This window comes from Lissotriton helveticus, chromosome 3_1 (assembly GCF_964261635.1).
Source record: "Lissotriton helveticus chromosome 3_1, aLisHel1.1, whole genome shotgun sequence".
NCBI lineage: Eukaryota > Metazoa > Chordata > Amphibia > Caudata > Salamandridae > Lissotriton > Lissotriton helveticus.
In genome coordinates this window covers 361,474,805-361,496,992 of record NC_136061.1, presented here as the reverse complement: position 1 = coordinate 361,496,992, position 22,188 = coordinate 361,474,805, and the positions used below count along the sequence as shown (strand labels likewise).

Here is a 22,188-nt window from a genome sequence, read left to right as displayed (position 1 = left end):
TCCAATGACTCTTTACGCATTATTCCCTTCACTCATAATTCCTCCACTGCCCTGGAGCATTTTGAATCCATCACCCTGGAATCAGTGTTAGACATGAAGAGCAAGATTAAGTTGCGTTCCTCCCCTGCTCCTTCTCCCCCTAGCATAATGGTGGCACTTGCCAATTCTCTAATCACTGACATCACAGTACGGTGTAACCTTTCCCTGAAAGCTGCCGCTTTACCGCAGGCGTGGAAAATAGCATAGGTCATGCCCATATTGAAGAAGCCTAATCCGTACCCTTTAAATCTAGCAAACTATAGGCGCATCTCCCTTATCTTGGCAAGATTATGGAAAGCCTATTTAGTAAACAACTTACCCAGTACTTGGCATCCAATACCCTATTAGGCCCCTCGCAATCTGGGTTTAGAACCTTTCATAGCACAGAAACAGCGCTGATCGGGGTTCTAGATACTATAAGATTGTCCCTTGTTGAGGGTTGTCCAGCCATACTGGTGCTGCTTGATCTCTCAACTGTCTTCGACATCATCTCACATTGATCATGATTCACAAAGTCTCTGAGATTGGTGTTGGTGGCAAAGCCATTGGCTGGTTTCAGAGCTTCCTCAGCAACTGCACCCAGGTTATCAATCCAGGCCCCTTTAAATCTCGGGTCATATCATTGGACAGAGAAATCCCTCAGGGCTCTTTACTAGGCCCTGTACTCTTTCAAATCTATGTGGCAACTCTGGCCCAAGCAATCAGGTCTTGTGGATTTGATGTCATATCATATGCAGAAGACACTCAAGAGATCATATCCATGGGCCCAAAACCAGACTCTATTAAACTGAAGTTCAGAGAGTACATGAGACAAATTGCTTCCTGGATGTCACACAACTGCTTACAGCTTCATGGCGACCAATCAGAAATAGTGTTGTTCAGTAAGGCCCATGACCACTGGGCAAATAGTTGGTGGCCACTTAAATTAGGCACCCCCCAACCCAAAACGGTGGTAAAAGACCTGGGATTCTAATTGACGATAGGGTCTCAATGATAGCACGTGAAATCTACATGTGGCATCTGCTTCGGGACAATATGCATGTTAGGAAGAGTATTTCAATGACTGCCACTCCATACAAGACTCCCACGCAGGCACTTGTGTTCAGCCGCTTAGATTATAGTAATGCTCGCAGCAGCCCATGACTCTCTTCTGCCCAGACTAAAGGTAGTCCAGAAATGTAAATGTAAATGTTTTTGAGCTTGTAAAGCGCACTGCTACCCGTCCATAGGTCTCCTGGCGCTGAATAACTCTGGGGAACCCGTCCTGGCTTTCCCTGTGGGATGGTCCCTTGCTGGGAGTCCCCAAGGTGGAGCCAGGCATCCCCGGAATTGGTGGGGCCGTTGTGGAGATTAGGCAAGCTAATGCCCAGAGTTGCCGAGTGGAACCCCTGATTAGAGTAAGCACCGAAGCGAGAATTATCGAGACCGCTGACCAAGGTCCATGACCCTGCCGCGTCGGGAATTGAACCCTGGTCCCGGACCGACTTCTGCTCTCGGGCCTGCCGCCTCTAACCAGTGAGCCACACTACTCCACTGAACACTGCGGCCCGGCTTGTCCTAAAACTGCCCCCCTCCACCCCTGCACACCTTCTGTACCCATGCTTAAATCACTGCACTGGCTTCCCATGAGAAAGCAAGTGTTTTTCAAACTTCTGCATGGGTGATTCTTTGCGCTATATTACGTTTTGATAGCATAACAGGAAGATGGGCATACTCTAACTGACACTCTCATGGAGAGCCTACAGACTTGCTGGCTCAACACCCTGTACAGCAGAACACCACTGATATTCCCACGGTTCCCCCCATTTCCAGAAGTCTGCCCAAGATGCCCAATTAAAGATAAAACACAAATCAAATTAGCTTGGCAGCCACGCTTCACACTACCTGACCTGAAGATTCCAACAACCCCCACACAGTGACCGCATACAGCATCCGCATGGACAGTGTCAATCCCAATGACTAATTTACAATTTGGATCGGGAAAAAAAAGCATTGATGTGACCGGGAGAAATAGCTCCTAACTAAAGTTTCACTATGAGCCGAACGTACTTAATTCAAATAAACTGTCTTTTTTAGTTGTATCGACCACTAAAAGTCAATATTTTGTGACTTTTGTCCTATTTTATGACTCTCTAGTAGTACAGCCAGCTTTGATGCCCTTATACACTCGGGTTTTGGTGCTTCACACATGAGTGATAACTTACCACTTTAACAGACACAAACAAAACGCACACAACAAACAAAACACACACAAACCCTGCAATACATAGAAATACAACACGCACTAATCAACTGCATCCATAATACACATATGTAATGCATCTATATGCTCAACACAACCATGCATGCACCTACAAAATCCCTTATAGGCCCATGCAGAACAACAATAAACAGCTCAATAATCCTTCATAATTAAATCCCTCCCATGCACACGATCAAAGCATAGGAATATATTTAATCAAACTCACGCCTGAAATATTATATATACATATATACGTATATGTGCGTGCAGGGCCGGCGCTAGGCATGGGCAGCATGGGCGGCTGCCCAGGGCCCACCGCCCAGACAACCAATATGGGGCCTCGCACCTCAAAGGCCCCCTGCCTTGGGCCTCACACCTGTGATGTAGCACTGCGAGGCCCAAGGCCTCACAATCATTTGTAGGTAACTCCTGAAATAATAAGTGAAGGGGTGTCACCGCATAGTGCCATGACGGCACTGGGAAGGGGCGCCTCATCCCGGGCCTCGCAGCTCTACACCATTAGTGCATGCTTTGGGAACAAAGGGCCTCTCCCAGGCTAATCACGGCTTGTAATTGGCAATCCGCACTGCTCACACAGAGGCACTGCAGGACACCCACTGTCCTGCACTTTTAACCCAGTTTCAACTCTTTCAGCCCTTGATGAGCTGTGAAAGAGATGCTTGTGGGCGGCAGACAGGGACACAGAGCAGCACACGAGGTGTCAGGCACCAACCAGCTTCAGTAGAGCCTTCAGCTACTGGGATACAAACAACCTTAAATGAATGAATGAAACCTAGACTCAGGACCTGTACTGAGAGTGTGCCCTGTAAGGTTATTTTAAAGTGCTCTCGCAATTGTAAATCACCAAATGAGGCACAGGGAGATTATTTGCCCAGGAACAAATAGGAACAAACAGCCAAGAGTGTAACACACGTCTATTTGGTTTAAAGGCTATTCACAGGGCCACTGTAATTATGCAGAAGAGGATGGACAAATTGTGCAGCAGAGTTCTCTAGATTATGTGGAAAAAACGAATAATGCAATGTAATGCAGTACATTTTGTCATAGCATTACTTTATTATTTTCTCATTTTACACTTGGTAACACTGTCGGTGGATAGGCTGCCTGTCATTAGTATCGGTTTAACACTCAAATATAGTAATAAGGAACAAATAGGTAACCAGTGAACCTTTGAAATGGGCCTTTAATTGCATGGCAACATGTGTTGCTGGGTCTTACTAACTTTTGAACCGGTTGAGCAAGAAACAATTTTTGGGTTAAAATCTGTAGATTATGTAGCAGATGTTGGATTATGTGGCAAATGAGACAAATCCATAATTATGGGATAACCACCTTGGCCACACAAGTGCATAGTTTCACTGGCCCTGGCAATATTTACCACTATTGCATTTAGGTGAATATACCATGTGACTGGGCACTTCTCTCCCAGGTAATATTAAGGGCCTGATTATGACTTTGGCGTTATTCCCTTGAAGCGGCACACCAGCGCTCCGCGGTAGGACTGCCAAAGCCGTCCTCACACCGCCTGCCATATTACAACTGTAATCCTTGGCAGGTGAATGCGCTGCAGCAGCCCCACTGCGGGGCCTTTCTAAGGCTCATAGGAGAGCCATAGAAAGGCACCACTGTGGGACCACCGCACCATGTTATGCATTCCTTCCTGTGCAGGAACGGGAGGTGCAAAAATACAGGGGGCACATCATGTGCCCTCTTGCATGCACCCCCATGCACCGAGGCACAAGGGGCCCTGTTAGGGCCCCCTCTGTTGTCTCACCACCACCCTCTTCATGGCAGTCTCATTGCCATGTAAAGGATGGTGGTGAGGCAACTCTAAATATGCTTGGCCGTGCTGCAGCGACACCACCAGCATATTTCAGCCTCTGAACGCCGCTCAATCACGGATCCACAACAGTTGCAGCTGTCCTGTGGCAGTCCAACCGCCAAAGTCGTAATGCAGCGGGTGGACCGCCACCGTGACTACGGTGTTCCAAAGGACTGCCGTAGTCATAATCAAGCCCTTAGCCCATGTTGTAATCCTACGCTATTAAGCAGTTTATAAATCGAATCAAAATACTCCCAATCTTGACAAAAAAGGATCACAGCAATAAGTTCAGAAAAGTGATTGCCCAAGAACACACAATTTGTCCAAGTGGGAGGCCGGTGCAAAAAATAAAATGATATTAACAAGGCGTTATTATCTTTTTAAGTTTTTTATGCGGCTATCTGAGCTATGTCGGGTGGGGCTGAGATTACCAGAGCAGAGTGAGGAGTGGTTTGCTCTCCCTAAGTGTGCATAACTGTTTGGCCTGCCCTCTTGGGCCGGCCAAACAGTCATGTGCACTTAGCATGTTCTCCACCTGGCTGTATGGCACATTCTCTGTGATTGCACGCTGTATGCAAATTAGGAGGGGCCTCACATTTAATTTCTGCCCAGGGCCCCAAAAGTCCTAGGACCGGCCCTGTGTGCGTGTGTGTGTGTATATATATGTATATATAGATATATATCAAGACCCCGTCATACAGACCTGCAGCACAGGCCACGTGGTCACAACACATGCAATGCTCCGCCACTGCTCATGTTGGCATACATCGTACGACCAAAGCTCGTGCGCAAGCCATGCAAACACCACCCTCCCGCCTACAGTTCCATTAATTCATTGAATCACCGGGCACTCAGCGCTACCACACATCGCACGTGTGCAACAAACATGCACAACACAACCCTGGCACGTCCGGGCCAGCAGCCGAGAGAAATGTAGCTAAGATAAGAAACGGGGGCCGAGCGGCGCCCTCATTAGTAACTCTTCGCGGTGACATCTGTTCAGACTAGAGTCGAAATCCTTCACTGATGCATTAACAGACGGCCTCGCGACGAGCACACCTGACAGAAACAATTATGGAAGCGCGCGAGGCGGAGGGAGGGACGCAGCCGCTCCGCCGAGGAGATCTGTGATTACAGCCACCTGAGAGGCGTCTCGCGGCCGCGGAGCAAACACGTGAACGTGAGCACACAGAGAGAGGCATGAAACGGGGCGACTCCGCAATGGAGTCATCAGAATGCGCCCGATTAGAGACTGCTTATTACACGTCAGAGGGTACCGCAGAACCTTCAGTAATACCGGTGGAGCACGCGGCCCTCATTGCACCTACAGTTATTAGAGCGTGCAGAACTCTATTATACGATGCATCATTTACTACACAGTGCGCTGACTTATTACACCATTCAATATTGTTAAACGTTGTTATACTGTACATTTTTTATTATGCCCTACAGCAGTTATTATACTGTGTGACTAATATTATTACCAGCCATGGATCATTAATCTACTGTGGCTCTTCAGAAGATACAACCGTGTTGTGCAATCTTCTGCTGTTTTTACACATATGCCTTATCTATTATACCCCGACATAACATATTACTTCCTTTCATAATACCTTAGAATTTTCTCTGTGTTATTACGTCGTAGAAAACAGTTATGTCCCTTATTAAACTTGTTTTGAGGTATTATACACTTCCGCCATCTTAAACGTGGTGATGCATGTTATGAAACACCTTACATAGTTATTAAACCCTCTTGAGTTATGCAATATTACACACTGCCAACATCACCCTTCGCAAGGCCATGGATATGCGTAACCTATGGCATGTGATATCACTGTCTGCCTTGAGTTATTAAATTCTAGAAGGGGCGCTTTCTGCCCTGACCCAACGTAGAACTACACATTTACAAACAGCTGTGAATTATGGAACGCTGCATGACATAAAATACCACAATACATTTTTCTGTAATTTGAGTTTTTACACTCTGCTGTGATCTACTGCCCTGCTGTGATTTATTACAGCATGCTTGGGTTTCTCTTGCGCACAGAAAAATGCCCCCTCACATGGAATGGTAACTTCTCCCACAGGGGTCAAATGCACACCATATTTAGTTATGATACACTACAGTGAATTGCCACATGCTGCAGTGAGGTATGATATCCAATGGTCACTTATTACTCACGGTTGTCAACTGTTCTGCTACATAGACCCATGTGTGATTTCTCACTACACACCCAACCAAAAGTCATTAGATTATGACAAAGATTACCACGATTTTGTTTGGGTGAACAATGATGCTCTAACCTCTGGTTATCAAAAAAGAATTCATATGAACATAGTTCAACCGCCAACTATTGTTTTGAAGGCATGCAGAAAGCAAGCGTTACTAACTCATAGTGTCGAGTAACGTGCTACTTATCAGGCGAAATAAACTCTATGGTATCCAAACCAACAGGACTTTAAACCTGGTTCGAATTGTCCAAGCTATCAACCTTAGATCTGGTGGTAACACGTGTCACTCTTGCAGTCCAACATTTATTAACTTTCTCCCCTAGATTTTAGGTTAAACCAAGTAATCCTGAGTTGTCCCTTATTTTGAGATCTTGTGTGATACAGCTTTATAAATCTAATCTTCACTCTGATGGAAACGAGTGCTGCCTTCTTGTCATTGAGGTTCTAGATCTACAACAGCCTGGGCGGCAACATTCAGTAGTTTCTGACGAGTCTAGGGGTCCAAATGAAAATAAAACAGCAATAATCCAGGCTGGAGTCCATTAAAGATCGGGTGATGGTGGCCCAATCCCTAGTTGATAAATAAGAATTCTGGAAGACCGTGTGTAGCAATTTACATGGTCCTCCATGGCTAGATCATGGTCAAACATTACCCCTAGAGAATTCACTTTATGAGAGAGTCAGATTTCAGCATCTCCCAATTTCCACCTATTATTTTTCTTACCATGCATCTCAACCCTAGCAGAAGTCGATGTTCAAAGCAAGACTGACTGTGAGCATCCTATTGTCTATTAGATTTCAAAGGAATTTGAAATCAACACTCAGTGGTATTACCAGCTGAATATTAGCCACATATGTATGAAAACGTTGCCCCTGTGCAGTCAATAAATCATGTAAGGGGTTCACCAACAGCTTTCCCATTATTGCTGGTGCTGTTTAACATATATATCACAATAAGGGAACACCTGCTGGCCACTGTAGCTGATCACACAGGCTGGTGCACAGGTGTCATCTTTCGCTATGCAATCAAAGATTGTAAAGTATTCCACCGTCACAGCACCTACAAACTGACTGGTAACCACGGGGATCTTGAATTAGTTTCCTGTGAGTAAGTGAGAAATCCACCTTCTACCCAGTCATCTTCAACTCTATGTGGAGCATTTTGGTGTTCATCTCGCTGGCCACTGAATCGAAATCTGAAATCTACCAAGCACTCCCACACCAACAACACTGATGACTCAAGATATACCCCATCCCCATACAGGACTGTGTGTTAAGCACTATTTAAAATTGAACCCAGACAAAACTAAACTCCCCCTTTTTGGAAGTAACAGTAAAAAGCCAAGATCCAAGAATGTCTATTCAATAGATCCAAGAATGTCTATTCAATGTGAAGCTGGAAGATGCACACTTCACCTCCCTCACTATAAACAGCAAATCTCCAGAATTTACTGTTTAGCTCAATCTTTCCATAAGAAAGCACATTGCATCGAAAACCCAGACAGCTCAGCACTAGCTCTCACTGTGATGGAAATTAGATCTCTACCAACCAAATGCAGACTTCAGGATGACCGTCCAAGCTATGGGTCCTATAAAGTCTGGATGGTGGCATCCCTGCCTATACGTTGGTCCCTCTGGAGGCCAACATACCATTAACAGCCAAGAAATCATGTGACTCAAATCCAAGCAGTACACAAAAGAGAAAATCTAGAGTCTGGTTTGACTCCATGAATCAAGGCTCTGGGATAACATTCATCCACACATCAGGTTGCACCTTCACACCTGCTTTTTATAGCTAACTATACACCTCTTCAAGGAGTAAAGCATCATTAATGATCCTTCTCCCAACTCTTGTGCCCCTTTGTTCGGCAATAGAAACATCCCATCATGATCGTGACTCATTCCCTTCGCTTCCATGAAATGGTTCCTAAGTCCTCCTAAATACTATGTACAACACTCTGCTGCTCCTCAGCCTTCCTTGCACTGTAGAACTACCAATGTGTGAACACATACATACATACCTACTGCAAAACAATCCTTCACCAGGCACCAACAGGCCAACTGCAAGTGTTACAGCAGCAGGACACCTATGGACAGTCTCTGAAAACCCAGTCTTCACTACAGCAGCGATGCACTGACTGTAACAACCTCTCACCAAGGTAGTTACAAACTTCACATATGATTTCAGTACATCTGTGATACATAGAGTGGAGGCATTACTTGTTCATGGTTCCTACAGAAACAAAGCTTACACACAGCAAGTCACAGAAGCTAGAAACACATATACACATAATTTTGGAGCTATGTTTGCTGTCGAAGTAAGGCCCTATAAACAGAGTGCAAGTTGTGACTGCTATGTCTATGAACACATATTCTGACATTCGATCATCACATCATCAAGAGAATCAGTCTCTGGACCTCCCTCTTTTATGCCACAACAGGGACAAACAAGTTCCTTCAGAGACAAGCTCCAGACTTTCCATCATCACATCACCTAGTGAGAGGTAGGCTTCACATAATTCATGAGAAGCAGGGTCAAGACTGATTTGCATATGCCTGGGTTTAAACTGGGGTGGCATGGTGAGCAAAAGAGCAATGGATTTAATCCAGATCTCTTTACTGGGGTGAATGTTTGACTTGTTCCCCATTCAGTCCATCATTTGTGGGTCTTTTGCTTTCTTGATCTACGTGTGCTGGGTATGCCCAGGCGTGGGTCCGGGGCTCACTGTGTCACTGGATTCAAGTTAGCCTGGCTGATTAGGGGGATACCCTGAAACTGTCCCAGAATGCTTGTTTCTTGTCCAGGGAGGACCTGGCTTTGGCAGTTCAAGCTGGACTCGAGGAGCAGGGTTAGGACTCATTTGCATATGGCTGGGTCAAAACTGAGATGGCATGGTGAGCAAAAGAACGATGTATTTAACTCAGATCTCTTCACTGGGGGTGAATGTTTGATTTGTTCCACATTTCATCCATCATTTGTGTCTATTGCTTTCTCACATAATTCATGGCATTGTCTAGATAATATGAGGAGTTGTTCACCTACAGACAAATACTGCAGAAAGCCTGCTGTCACTATACCCATAGAGATCCATCTGCTCAATGCTGCCCATCAAGCGTTTCACTACAGGCAATACTGCACACAGTCTTTCACTCTAGTTCAGTCAGAGACAGGCTGCAGACCTTATTACAACCCTTGCCCTATGCAGGCACACTGCACAATGCTCGGCGTGCCTCATCAACGGATGCAGAATGCAGAGATTCCTTCTTTGATTTGCGTTTGTGCACAAACTGCGACTTATTTCACATTGTTCAGCTCTGGACATGAATAACCCTTTATTCTTCACCTACAGACCGGCTCTAGGCTCTGCAGCAGTGTCGGTCTCACAGATGCCACAGCATCGCCTTGCTTCACGCACAGATTCTATCGCTCCTTCGCTGCAGCCAGATGGTGACATTCAATCTCACACAGCAGAGTCACAAGCAGCAGCTTTTCTTCGGGAATAGTAATTTTCCTTAATTACTTCTATGACATATTAGAAATTACGTTCATACCAAAGTAACAACTGCCCCAGGCGGAGCCTTCTTTCCAGGCAGTGATGAATGCGGTAATTTGGGGCGATGGTGGGGGAGAGGGAGAAGGCATCTGCCTGGGATCTGCTCTCACACACACCTGTCTCCCAGTCACATTACCTTTGGTGGCGCCTGCCGCCCCGAGGTGAACGATGGCACCTAGAATGAGCCAGAAAGCCTTTTGCTCCTCGAGCGACACCCCCAAAACTTTCATAGCTGCCTGGAGCCTGCTGAACTGCTGGGCTGCCTTCTGCTTCTCGTCGGGCTGCAAGGGGAAGGAAGGTAGAATGACAAGGTCAGCCTCCCGCTGGACATCACCACATCACCACTTAAGACAGCAAGACACCGCCGCAAGGGCCAGCCGGCCTGAGATCAACTGCGGCACCAGGTCACCGCAGGAGATGCAACCCTCACACCACCAGGTCTGCATCCCCAGTATCACTCAGTACTGCTCACAAAGCCAGGCTAGTTACTCTCCTCACACAGTGGGGTGGGAACTAATGGTCAGGCCTTTCCCCCAATCCTAAAGGTTGCAGGGATAACTGACCAACATTAGGACTTAAACTGCTTGTGTACCCTACTGACCGGGAGGGTTAGTCCAAGACTGAAAGATTAGCAACGGATCCTCCATGTCTCTCTGGGTGACTTGGTTGCGCAGTCAACCCCAATGTCAACGGTGGTGGTTTAAAGGTTGAGACAAGATTCAGTGTAATGCAGTTGATTATCACAGTCATTAAAGATCTGTTTGCAGGTTAAGATATCCACTAGAAACAGGGAATAGCACACTTTGATGTCACTAAGCCTAAATGGACAAAATTATTTTGAGGTTAGGGTTGCTGGTACACGAAATGCAGGGTGAAAGACCAGTCTATCCTCGGATATATGATGATACAACGAATTCCGTTGCAACGCATGCCTTTACCACGCATGCGTTACAACGGAATTCGTTTACCACGGATAAACTTTTCCTCGAATAATTGCGTGGTGACGTCATACGTCGTTAAGAGAAAACGGCATTTTTTTCCGATTTCTCTTTAACGACGCTGACGCCGACGTGACTTATGGTGAGATGATTTATTTGGGGGGGAGACCCCCCCAAGCCCCCCTTTTTTTCTTTTTACCTTTACCACATATGCCTTTACTACAAACATCGTAGTAAAGGTATGCGTGGTAAAGGCATTAGTGGTAACCACGCATGCGTTGTACTGCATGCGTGGTTAAAGATTTCGGGGAAACGGCTTCGTTGTAAAGGCCGTTTCCTTCTATCCTCTAATACACTGGCATGCGATATAACAGTCAATGTTATCCTACGGAGTCTCTCCACTGGTGCTCTCCCAATCGCTGCCTCAGGGGCCTAAAGTTCAAAGGAAAACCATAGCATGCTTCGGAGGAAGGCAAGATCAGAGGGTTTCCTTTTACGCTGATTTTTCGTTCCCACTCGGTTGAGATTTTTTTTCTGGTACCCGGCCCCTGGGCCTACCTTAGATTGTGAATAAAGACTAAATAAAACTTGCCTGATCTCCCTACCAAATGATTGCAATCAAAAGTTCTTGGATGGCCCAGGACAGCAGCATCCCCTAGTATCTTGAGGGTATGGTGAAGGTCCAATATCTAAGGAATAGGTTGTTGTGATCAAGAAATGTATTCAACCCTGCGAAACTCGTCATTGGGTACCTTTCTAATTGCTTACAGTCGAGCATCTCTAGATCAGATACAATGGTAAAGAAACACCTGTGTCACTCTGCATACAGTACCTTGTAGTTAGGGGTCTCACTGACTTTCATTTAACTTTTAATATTGTGATTTCTTAGGTTCAACTGAGTATTTAGAGCAGGCGAACCTTTGCTTTGTTCAGAGGAGCCACAGACATAGGGAACTCACTTGGAGTACACAAGTCTCAGATTCTGGATTTTGGGCCCAGGGATGCTGCTCTCGCTCACTTTGATGTCTTAGCATAAGGTCAGAGGCTGAGAGGCAGTGTGCAACAGAACCTGCAGCCAACAGAGGCAGCAAGGCCCTTGCTCTGGATCCAGGGATATGTGGCCGCCTGTTGCTACACACTACAAAGCATTCAAGGAGGAACCCCAAAGTGTGGTTCAAACAATCCCATAGCACTAGTCTTTGATCATATACAAAATGGGTTAGGGTTGTGTGACGCCCCCCCCCCCCATCTGTCAGTGAAGGAGAAGGACCTCGAGCGGTGCGCAGGGACAGTATGCCAGAACGATCTTTAGTCGGGAGTTGCTACCCGACGCTCATAACTTTGCTTGCGTAGGGTTGTAACATTCCTTCTTTGTGGCAAGGTTGGAACTGACACAGGATTGCTACAGGTACAACCATGGAGGTCGCTGTAGATTTTCCTTCTCTGTAGGTGTATGCACCCGTCCCCAGAGAGCACCCCAGCCAGCCATAGGTGTAGCACTGCATAAGCCCATCTACTCTAGGTTGGTCCAACCACAGGAGGGGCAGCTTGGTCTGTTGAACTGTAGCTCCTCAAAGCTCTGACTGAAGATCACGGTACTTGTGCATGTCGGAGGGCGGTGGGCAGGAGCTCATATTCCAATAATGCATCCTCATTGGGTGAAATCTTAGCCGGCAGTCAATGAAAGGAAGGGATATTGGAGCATTCCACTCACCCAAGCCACACTCTTGTAACAGCTGGTGTTGACAACCTGGGTGAAAAGTTATGTGTATTACCCAGCCCAAACAAGACAACTCTTAAGCAAGTCCCTCCATGGTTATGGGAGAGCAACTACAGAGCGCCGACTCTCTAGTGAACAGACTACACACTCCAACATGAAACCCTAATCTAGCAAGCACACGTGCTTTAATTATAGTACTTCTACCACACGCTACTGGTGGGATGAAGAAAGCACAGAATACTGCGGACTGCATGGTTCTATTTTGGGGATGGTGGCTCACTAGACATAACGCCTCTGGTGCAGCATCACAGTAGCACTTCCAAATACAAACTGCAGTGCATCAGCCGAGCAGATGACTCATTGTCAGACAGGGGAGAATAGCCCAGCTCCCTCAAGGGCAAGTGGACAGCTGCGGGACAACTAGCATTGGTACCCTGGTCGTCACAGCGATACAGGATGGGGAGGCTGAGACATGCAGCTGCTGACTGTCTAATGCCCATACAGTGGCCTGCACTGATCATCAGAAGGAGCACGCTGGCGCACGGCACACACTGGTGTGTCAGTAGAGCTGGCCACACTGCCATTACAACTGCCACACTTATCACAATGCCACAGGGGTCTCACTGCCATGTCATATCAATGCCACGTTGCCATTTCTGCAGGGGGGGGGGGTGGCTCCTCCGTTTGAGTGGAGGAGCGTTGCCCCACTTTAACGCCACCCAAAGCCCCGGAGATGAAACATAAAATGGTAACTTATTACCGTGTTATTTTTCATCATCCCATCCTTAACCGAGTGTCGGGTGGGGTCTGCTGAGTGGAAGCAGTGGTGGGCTGCCTGTACACTGTTTAAAGTGTGCATGTCTCTTTGGCCGGCCGTCTTGTGATGGCCAGCCAGACATCAGCACTTTAAACCTCATAAACTGGCTGTCTTGAGAGCAAGTGTAGGCCTCCAGTGAGCTGGGGAGAGCGCCGAAAGAGGCTGCTTACACTAATCGGGGCACTGCGCTCATGCTGGCCCCAGGCCCCAGGAAACTCCCTCGACCAATCCTGGCCTGCACTGCAGTCCCAGCAGAAGTTGGAGCAAGGATGACATTGTGTCTACTGGATCCGGTAAGTGTTTTCGTTTTAATTGAAAAAACTAATTAATATGCGTGTGCGTACCCCACCCATTTGCCCTCTTCCCCCCTCAGTAGATGCCAGCCGCCACTGCATTTCTGGGACCCTGCAGTTCTCCCTCTACCATGCAGTGCGAGCGGGCTAGCAAACTGGCTGAAATGCTAGGCCAGGCTAGTTGTCACACTAGCCACTGCCCTCCTCGCTCTCTCTGCCACAGGGATCGCAAAGCCATGGGTCTGGCTACTCTTCCAGATCCATTCTTTTTGCCATGAAGACTTCTCTCCCATCCCCGCCTCTCTGCCACACTGGTTCCTTGGAATGCCCCACACCGGTGGCTTCTCATGCCAGCCTGACGTTAACCAGACAATACTTTTCTATTCAGGCGCTCAGACACTAAAATGCCTACCCGTGAATGACGTCACAGTACGTCTCAAAACCAGACATCATTAAAGGGACATTCTAGGCGTCTTCCTGTAGCAGGTGACTGTTAGCGATGGGCGGTCGAGCTGTTCTGGTCTCTTTGCTGGGTGGGCCTTTGAGGGGCTGTTGGGTGGAGAGGTTCTCGGGGCATTAAGAAAAGAGTTGCTTTGCTGCAGAGCCCCTGCAGATTCGAGCACAACCCGCGAAGCACCCACCTACCTCTGGAGAGCGAGGGGGGTTCAGATCCCGAGCCTAGCATGTCAACTCGTCTGGTTGACACAGCCAACCAGACGAGTGACACACACGCCACATTAATAGGCTGTTTAGAGATGACCAGGCACCAGCATTACTGCTGCTGCCCCAGAACAGGCACACAGCAACATTGTGGACACTGCTGTGAAACAGGCACACACCAGCATGACTGACAATGCTCCAGAGCAGGCACACACGCCAGCATTATTGACACTGCTCTGTGATAAGGCACTCGCCAGCACTGTAGCACTGCTCTTCAATAGGTACACACCAGCATTAGGGGGACTGCTCTGGAGCAGGCACACCCCAGCAACACTATCACTGCTCTGGAACAGGCCAACACCGTCTTTGTGGACACTGCTCTGAAACAGGCATACATGGGGCATTATGTACAGCTCTTGAAGAGACACACCTGCACAATTGACACTACACACCTGCACAATTGACACTTTTCTGGTCAGGCAGACCACTGCTTTACTGACACATCTCTGGAAAAGTCAACACCCGCATCACCGACACAGCTGTGGAGCAGGCGCATTGCTGACACTGCTCTTGGACAGGCACGCCTCATCATTACCGAGCTCTTCTTCACGGGGCTTACCTTGGACAGTGGAGTGATTCCAAAGACATTGTTCTCTGCCAAGTGGTTAAAGTGCAGTTCGGTTCTGAGAAAAAGAAATACACACGTTAAAAAAGCTCAGAGGAAGGGAACTGGATTTGAACAGGTTTTTCTGAATGTATTTAAGTCTCGTGAATCAAGAAGTCAGATTTCTTTTTCCAATATAGAGACAGTATTAGACAGGAAATAAATCAAGGGAAAAGGTCGGCAAAATAGGCTTTTATTCTCACCTATCAAAAAATGTAAGGCACTTTGGAGGCCTAAGGTAAGAGTGGTATGGAGTCACATTAAAATGCTCTGAGTTCTGGCAAATCTATACACTGACAATAAAGAAAATTAAGAGCAACAATGGTGCACATCCAACATTAAAATAAATTAAATTAGCCTGCTCCAAACATCTCCCATTAAATAGATTTATTAGCACACCTCTAAACACTTGCCCTTGAAGAGATTTAAGAGTGCAAATTCAATACATTGACAATTTAAGGGGTGCACATTAAGGAGATTTAAGTATAACCGCTCTTTACAGTCGCCTCTTGAAAAATGTAGGTGTGGTAGCGCCATACATTCCCCATTACAGAGTTTCCGTGGTGGTGGAGCACGGCACTCATGGTTCTACAGACTCTGGGGTGGCATTACTATCTACGGTGGCACCACTATTCATTCACCATTAGAGAGGTTTACTCTGGCAGTCGTAAACTTTGGCCATAACACGGCTTTAGGCGTGCTAACACTATATATGCAACACTAGAGGTTTTAAGCAGAGCTGGTCTGTACATTCATCATTAGAGAGCGCTAGACCTCTGTGGTGAAAGGTATTTAAGTGAGGCCGCTCTACCGACCCAGCATGAAGGGATTTAATATGGCGACCTTAGCATCCGCCATTGAAGGGACAGGCAGTGGCGGCGCTATCAAGCTGGCGGGTGTGGGGCGCGCACATTAAAACCAAATACTGTCCAGCGCACACCTGCTAAAATTTGGAGGTAAATGTGTGCAGAAAAGGGCACAGAATTGGAGCTGCATGCGTTAATGGGCACTCTAATTCCAGGTCCTGTGTGTTTTTCCACATTCCAGACCCAGAAATATGTTATTGCCAGTAACATGGGAGGGGACCTACCGGAAACGGTAACTCCGGGCCCTGTACCTCCTCCTTCAGTTACGGAATAACTCGTTATGGAGCCCATCAAGGAGGTCGCGTGATAGCTGTATTTCGTTTGACTTTGTATACCGTGCTGACCAGGGCACAACGGAGGTCAGATCACTGAACAATACACTTTGGCTCAAGGCCCAGGCAAGTTTGACCACAAGAGTTAACACACAGCCACGGATTACAAAGAGAGGAGGCGAGATCCCAGTCCACTCGACTAGGCGCTGGTGGGTGGCAGAGCACTGAATACTGTGACTGGGTAAGTAATGTCTGACCAGACCTGCTGGCTCCTGCTGACTTGTACCATTTTAGGTTTTGCTGACAAACCTGCTTGGAACTTCAGTGTGAATGCACCTGAAGACATCCTTGTACTCACTCCACTACCTCTTGGTCCACCTTCCGACCACATCCCTATGCTTCTGGATAGTTTAAGGGGCTCATGGCTCGATAAACCTCTACTGAGGTCTAGTCATGGTGAAGGTCTGCCTCAAAACAAGTCCCTTACTGGTCTCAACAACACATGGACTCCTGGACCCCCCTCTGCTGTCACTTTACCCTCACAAGTGAGCAGAACATCATGGTGAGAGCACCTGGACCTGCCAAACTCCTGTCGCTGTGATAGTCGAATGATAGAGGTGGGAAGCGAGATAGAGAGAGCATTGTAGAGAGAGAAGGGGCTGGGATTCAGGAAGAGGAAGACGGAAGAGGACAGGCAGTGAGAGGAGAGATTTCTCAAACTAATAGGCTGCATGGCCATTTATGAAGAACCAGCAGATTTCTTGTCCCCTCTGATATCCATCCAAAACCTAGCCTTTTTCATATCCGCCTTAAATTGTAGCAGAGTGGTGCTGTACCTCAAGGGATCAATTTCAAAGGCAATTTGCCAGAACGTTAAACAAGGTGGCATATCAGGCCCAGTTCTTTTCCGAATTTCTTCTGTGCCAATCCATGAACAAAGGGTCACAATTCAAGCAGGTAAAAGGTGCTGCTGGACCACAGCTTACTGGTGACTGGGAATGACAGTCTTTGAAAAGATTAAAAAAGAGCTAGTGGGGACAAGCCCCTTTATGAAAGCGTCTGAGGAGGGTTCAAAGCTGCCCTGATACACTGTTTAATCACTGGTGCCCCCACGCCCAGATGATTTCAGACCCATACCTGAGATTGGCATCGGCACCGGATACCAGGAAGTAAAAAACCTTGAAAGAAGCCTCATTTTCCGGCCGCCTCACGACCCGCAGTTTCTCCAGCAGCATAGTCTGTGTACAGAAAAGAACGGAGCAACTTAGGATAATGCTGTACTAGGGAAAACACATAACAGAGAGGGGTCTATCATCGCTTGACGAGAAGGGAGGGTGAATGCGCCCTGTCACTTCCACTCACACCAAGCTCCACACACATCGCACACGCTAAGCAAATCCATTCACCAGAACAGTGGGTTGTGTTAAGATGTGGAGCCGGCTGACCCACCCAATCTTTCTTATTGTAAATACCATGTAGGGAAGTCCACCTGCCACTGGGCGAGGCAGGCTTATCTTTAACGACTCTGGGCAGGGCAGGGCCCAGTCTTTGGGTGAGGCATCCTCATCCACTCTACTGTACTTCCACATAGAGGAGCAACAAACCATTACTACAAGAATCCCACTGCAGGCATATTTATGCAGTATGTTCTGTGATCTTTAACCGATTTGTTGCTTCGAACGTTCTGCGCCAGTGCTGAACGTTCGAAGAAACGGGTGCGGCCGCGGCCGCCAACGAACGTGCGCAGCACAGGCAAGGTAGTGCTTGCGACGACCGTTGGCCGACGGCAGCACTAAAGGGGTTAAACACTTAAGAGCAGGAAAGGGACTCCCAGAACCCAGAAGGGTACAGAGGTCCTTTCGTAAGTGAAAGGTAAGGGGATACGTACTCCATATTTAATATCAAATATCCTATGTGGTATCCTCTTCAAAAGGTGGAAGTGTGGTAAGGAGGTTTTCCTACACCACTTCTCGACCGCACTCAGTGGTGGGAAAAAGGAAAACCCTTTTTGTACAACCCTCACCCCCACTAGTAGTGGCATGCTTCATCATAGGGTTCACTCGGACTCCTAAAGGTCAGGGTGGGCTCGACCATATAACAGGGAGCTCTTTGAAGAATTAATTGTTTTTGGGCGGTTTAATAATAATATTAGATATTATTCCTCATCCTAGCCAAAGTATCCCTTTATTCATGGGGAGATGGGAAAGATTAAAACTGTAAATACATGGAGCAAGCAGAATACTGTGACCCTATGATCCTAGTGTTCAAAACGCCGATATGTTTCTGCCCTACTCTATTGGCCTGACATGGGTCCTGGCCATTCCTCAGGGCAAAGAAAGTGATGCACTTACATATTTAGGAAGTGTGAACCCTTTCTGTGCACCGCTCTACCAGCCAGGGAGAGTGGTGGACTAATGGTCCACAGCGGGCAGGGGTCCTTGAGGTTAGTGTGACTACAGGGCCTACCCCGACCGTGAGTATAATTTACCTGAATATGTAGTACTTCCAAAAATACGGCAAGTACAAAACCTTTTACCTGCATGCATAAGCTTACATTTTTTATGCCACACATTCTCTATAAAATTGTTACAGTGATGCGCCACTGGGGTAACCACTTTCACACTGTTCTCCCTGAGGATTGCCCAGGACCTATGTCAGGCTAATAGAGTAGGGCAGAAAAAGGTCAGCGTTTTAAACACTAGGGTCACAGGACCACAATAGCCTGCTTGCCTTGTGTATTGAATTTTAATCTTTTGCATTCCTCCCACGAATAAAAGGGATACCTTAGGGTGGATGAGGAATTTTATCTAATAATATTTAACCTCCAAAAAAAACAAATAATACTTCAAAGACCTCCCTGGAATATGAGTGAATGAAGGAATGCGATTCTTTATTAGCGCAGACTGTCACCCTACAGGTATCCTGGCGCTTCAGACTAAAGAGAATTGACCAGAGTAGAATAGGTCAGATCAGAAAAACAGGGAGAAAGAAATCAGACCCTAGGAAAGAGCCATGTTTTAAGACTCTTGCGAACCTCAGTCAGGGAATTAGTTTGCCTGATGTTCTGGGGTAGCTCGTTCCATAAATGGGCACCAGCCACATTAAGTGGCCTCCCTCCCATCCTAGAACGTTTGAACCAGGGAATCGTCAGTAAACTGGCGCTAGAGGAGCGCAGCTGCCTCTTGGGCCGGTACAAGGTACATTTTTCCTGTAGTGGGACTGGACCCAGCTCGTGCACCGCTCTGAACACCAGGCAGAGTGACTTAAAGTGGACCCTTTCCTTGATAGGCAGTCAATGTAATTCTCTCAGGGCCAGAGTGGTAGATGAGCACCGCTGCCTATTAAGCACCAGTTTTGCTGCTGCAGATTGGATATGGAATATGGTTGGGCGCACCATGACCATTAGGAGTCAGGGTGAACCCGATGATGAAGCATGCCACTACTAGAGTGGGTGAGGGTTGTACAAAAATGTTTTTCCCTTTTCCCACCACTGAGTGCGTTGGAGTAGCGGTGTAGCATAATCTCCTTGCCACACCGCCACCTTTAGAGGAGGATACCGCATACACTATTTGGAAAACTCTGTTATGACATTGGCATTTCGAGAGCACTTTTCTACCATTAGGGTGGCACAGGAGCGCTTTCATGATCTGGGAGTTTATTTTGAATGGTTCAGAGATGCTAATCAATCATTTGTATATGATTTTGTGTCTTTAGCAGACATTTATTTGTTAAAGGCATGGTTTACTAATGGTTCGTACAGGCTCACATGGAAGTAAAATGAGTTTTATCCAAATATGGATCTGTATTGTATGGTTTGTGTCAGGAGCAGCGTGTGCATGTAAAAGCGGTGGGGAAAACAAAAATGTTAAAAAAATAAATCACTTTACACTCGCCCCATTGCAAGGTAAGTGGTATTCTTTTTTACATTTGATTTTCCCTTGTCGTCTATCGACTCCCTCCCACCCTGGTCCAATGCTCTTACCTTACCTGCACGGGCCGCTCCTGTTTTGTGTGTAGCTGGGGGTGCCAAAGGGCTTTTCATATGCTGAGCTAGCTGGGCGGCTGTCCATCCTGCAGAGTTTTCTTGAAAACTGGGAGGCAGGGCCCAAGGTACTCGACATTGCTGGACCCCCTACTCTGAAGGTTCAGATCGAGGGACATGCATTTGTAAATGCTAGATTTTGTGTGTGATTACCACCCAGAATCGGAGATTCAGGCCCCCTAATATCCCCGCATTGAAATGCGTCAAAATCTTTATTAAGGCCCAAGAGAGAAAACCTGCTACATTGATACCCCTGCAGGAGTAAGAAAAGAACTGTCAGGGTGATGCAGAACTTCATGAGCATGGACTGCGCCAAATCGGTGCATTTTACTATTTTCTAGTTTTAATGTCCTTCAATTGATATCATAATCTTACAACCGAGAAGAAAGAGCTCATGTGCTTCATCGGTTGTTCTGGGATAAGTTTAAACAGTGTTATGAAATGCACATAGGCTAAAAACCAAAGGAAACGTACATTTCAGTAAAACAGTAAACCAGACAGGCCTAGTAGAGGAGAGGAGGTAGGAGGTACATGAGTGATAGATTACTTTCAGGGGTACATTTTCTACTGTGGACCCCCCTCACACCCTATTGCGGTTGGTCAAGCAAAACCAACTATTCCACAAGCAACAGTTAAAATAAAATACAAAAATATGCTGAAAAACGTTTTGACACTAAACAGGTATATGACAGAGCATTGACTAGTAACATCACTTACTACGTGCTCTGTCATAGGAAAGTATTCCCTTAGTAGGGGCTGCCGAACGTTACTTTATAATCTGCTGTATGCAGACATGGATTCCAACTATATTATGCAACATTCTCCTCTGCCTAACACAGCACTTCCGCACAGGGCTGTCCGTGCGATTTACCCAACCAAAACCATATCCGGTAATCGGCCAGTGAGTCATTCTGTGTGATCTCGGTGGGACCTTGATTTGCCAGGAAGAAACACACAAAGTACACAAACCCAGAGATTAGCCCTATTCTCAGGTTCGCCAGCCGAGCCGATTTGGTAGGTTTTGTTTCACTCCACAGATTATGTTACAAAAATTACAAATGATAGCCTATTTTGAGATTACTGAAATTAATTTTGCCCAGGACAACTGCTTCTCAGGTATTGCTTAAATAATATTTCCTCACAGGTTGCTGGCAAATCAGACCTTCTGAATCCACAGATGTCCTAAGGACCCTGGTCAATCCCAGACTTGACTGCGCAAGTCTCATTCCGAGAAGTCCCAGGATACTCAATGCACCATGAGTCTCCGAATTCCTGGGTCCGAGACAATCAGTGGCTACTGGACAGTACCTTTGGCGGGCAGTGCTTTAAATGGGCCAATTCTGTACGGTACTACGTACCGGCACTTTTTTATTTTGAGGGGGAGAGTACCTGCACTTCTCAAGAGTGAAATGAGACATTTAATTGGAGAGTACCGGCCCTTCTCAGAAACAAGCAGGTACTCGGTTATAGGGTACCTGCACTTCTTTTTTTCTATTTAAAGCACTGGCGGCGGGTACGGTCTTTTACCACCTGTGTCCCAGGGCCTCAAGTACTCTTTTTCTGTAACCGGATAGCGAAGTAATGCCAGATTTCTTATTGGTAATATTCATTACTCCAAGTAGGGGCTTGCTCCCAAGAAAAAAGTTCTTCCTTGGAATCTAAACAAAAATGTATTTTACAACTGGGCTCCACACCTTGTGACTATAAAAGGACAACATGCCCCTTCCTCTACGATATCAAGCAAAACAATTTAAGGTTGCACGGGGGACAAGTGTGTGGGATGTAGGACAAGGAAGATATGGACTCAGAGTAATGAAGACTACTACCGCAAACAAAATGGGAGAGAGCAACGTAGAGGGGGGAGAAAAGCCCATCAGCTGGAAAATACATGCACTCTCATGGAGTACTTAAACAACAAGAAAAAAGTAGTTCCCTAAAAGCAAGCAGAGGAAGCATAGAAGCAAGCCAATCAAAGAGATGGTAAAGAGGTTATGCTCCATGGTAGG

The 22,188-nt window shown here is 46.7% G+C and overlaps 1 protein-coding gene across 19 annotated transcripts in view; it reads right to left on the bottom strand.

Annotated features, from left to right (window-relative positions):
* MYO18A (myosin XVIIIA) overlaps window positions 1–22,188 on the bottom strand; it is an 864,705-nt gene that overhangs the window by 418,462 nt on the left and 424,055 nt on the right. For all 19 annotated transcript variants that reach the window (XM_078680070.1, XM_078680063.1, XM_078680078.1 and 16 more), the window contains 3 exons: window positions 17,278–17,378; window positions 14,958–15,021; window positions 10,047–10,191 (listed from right to left, as the gene is read on the bottom strand). In XM_078680070.1, the coding sequence (XP_078536196.1) occupies window positions 10,047–10,191; window positions 14,958–15,021; window positions 17,278–17,378 (310 nt within the window). The remainder of the gene's footprint in view (window positions 1–10,046; window positions 10,192–14,957; window positions 15,022–17,277; window positions 17,379–22,188) is intronic.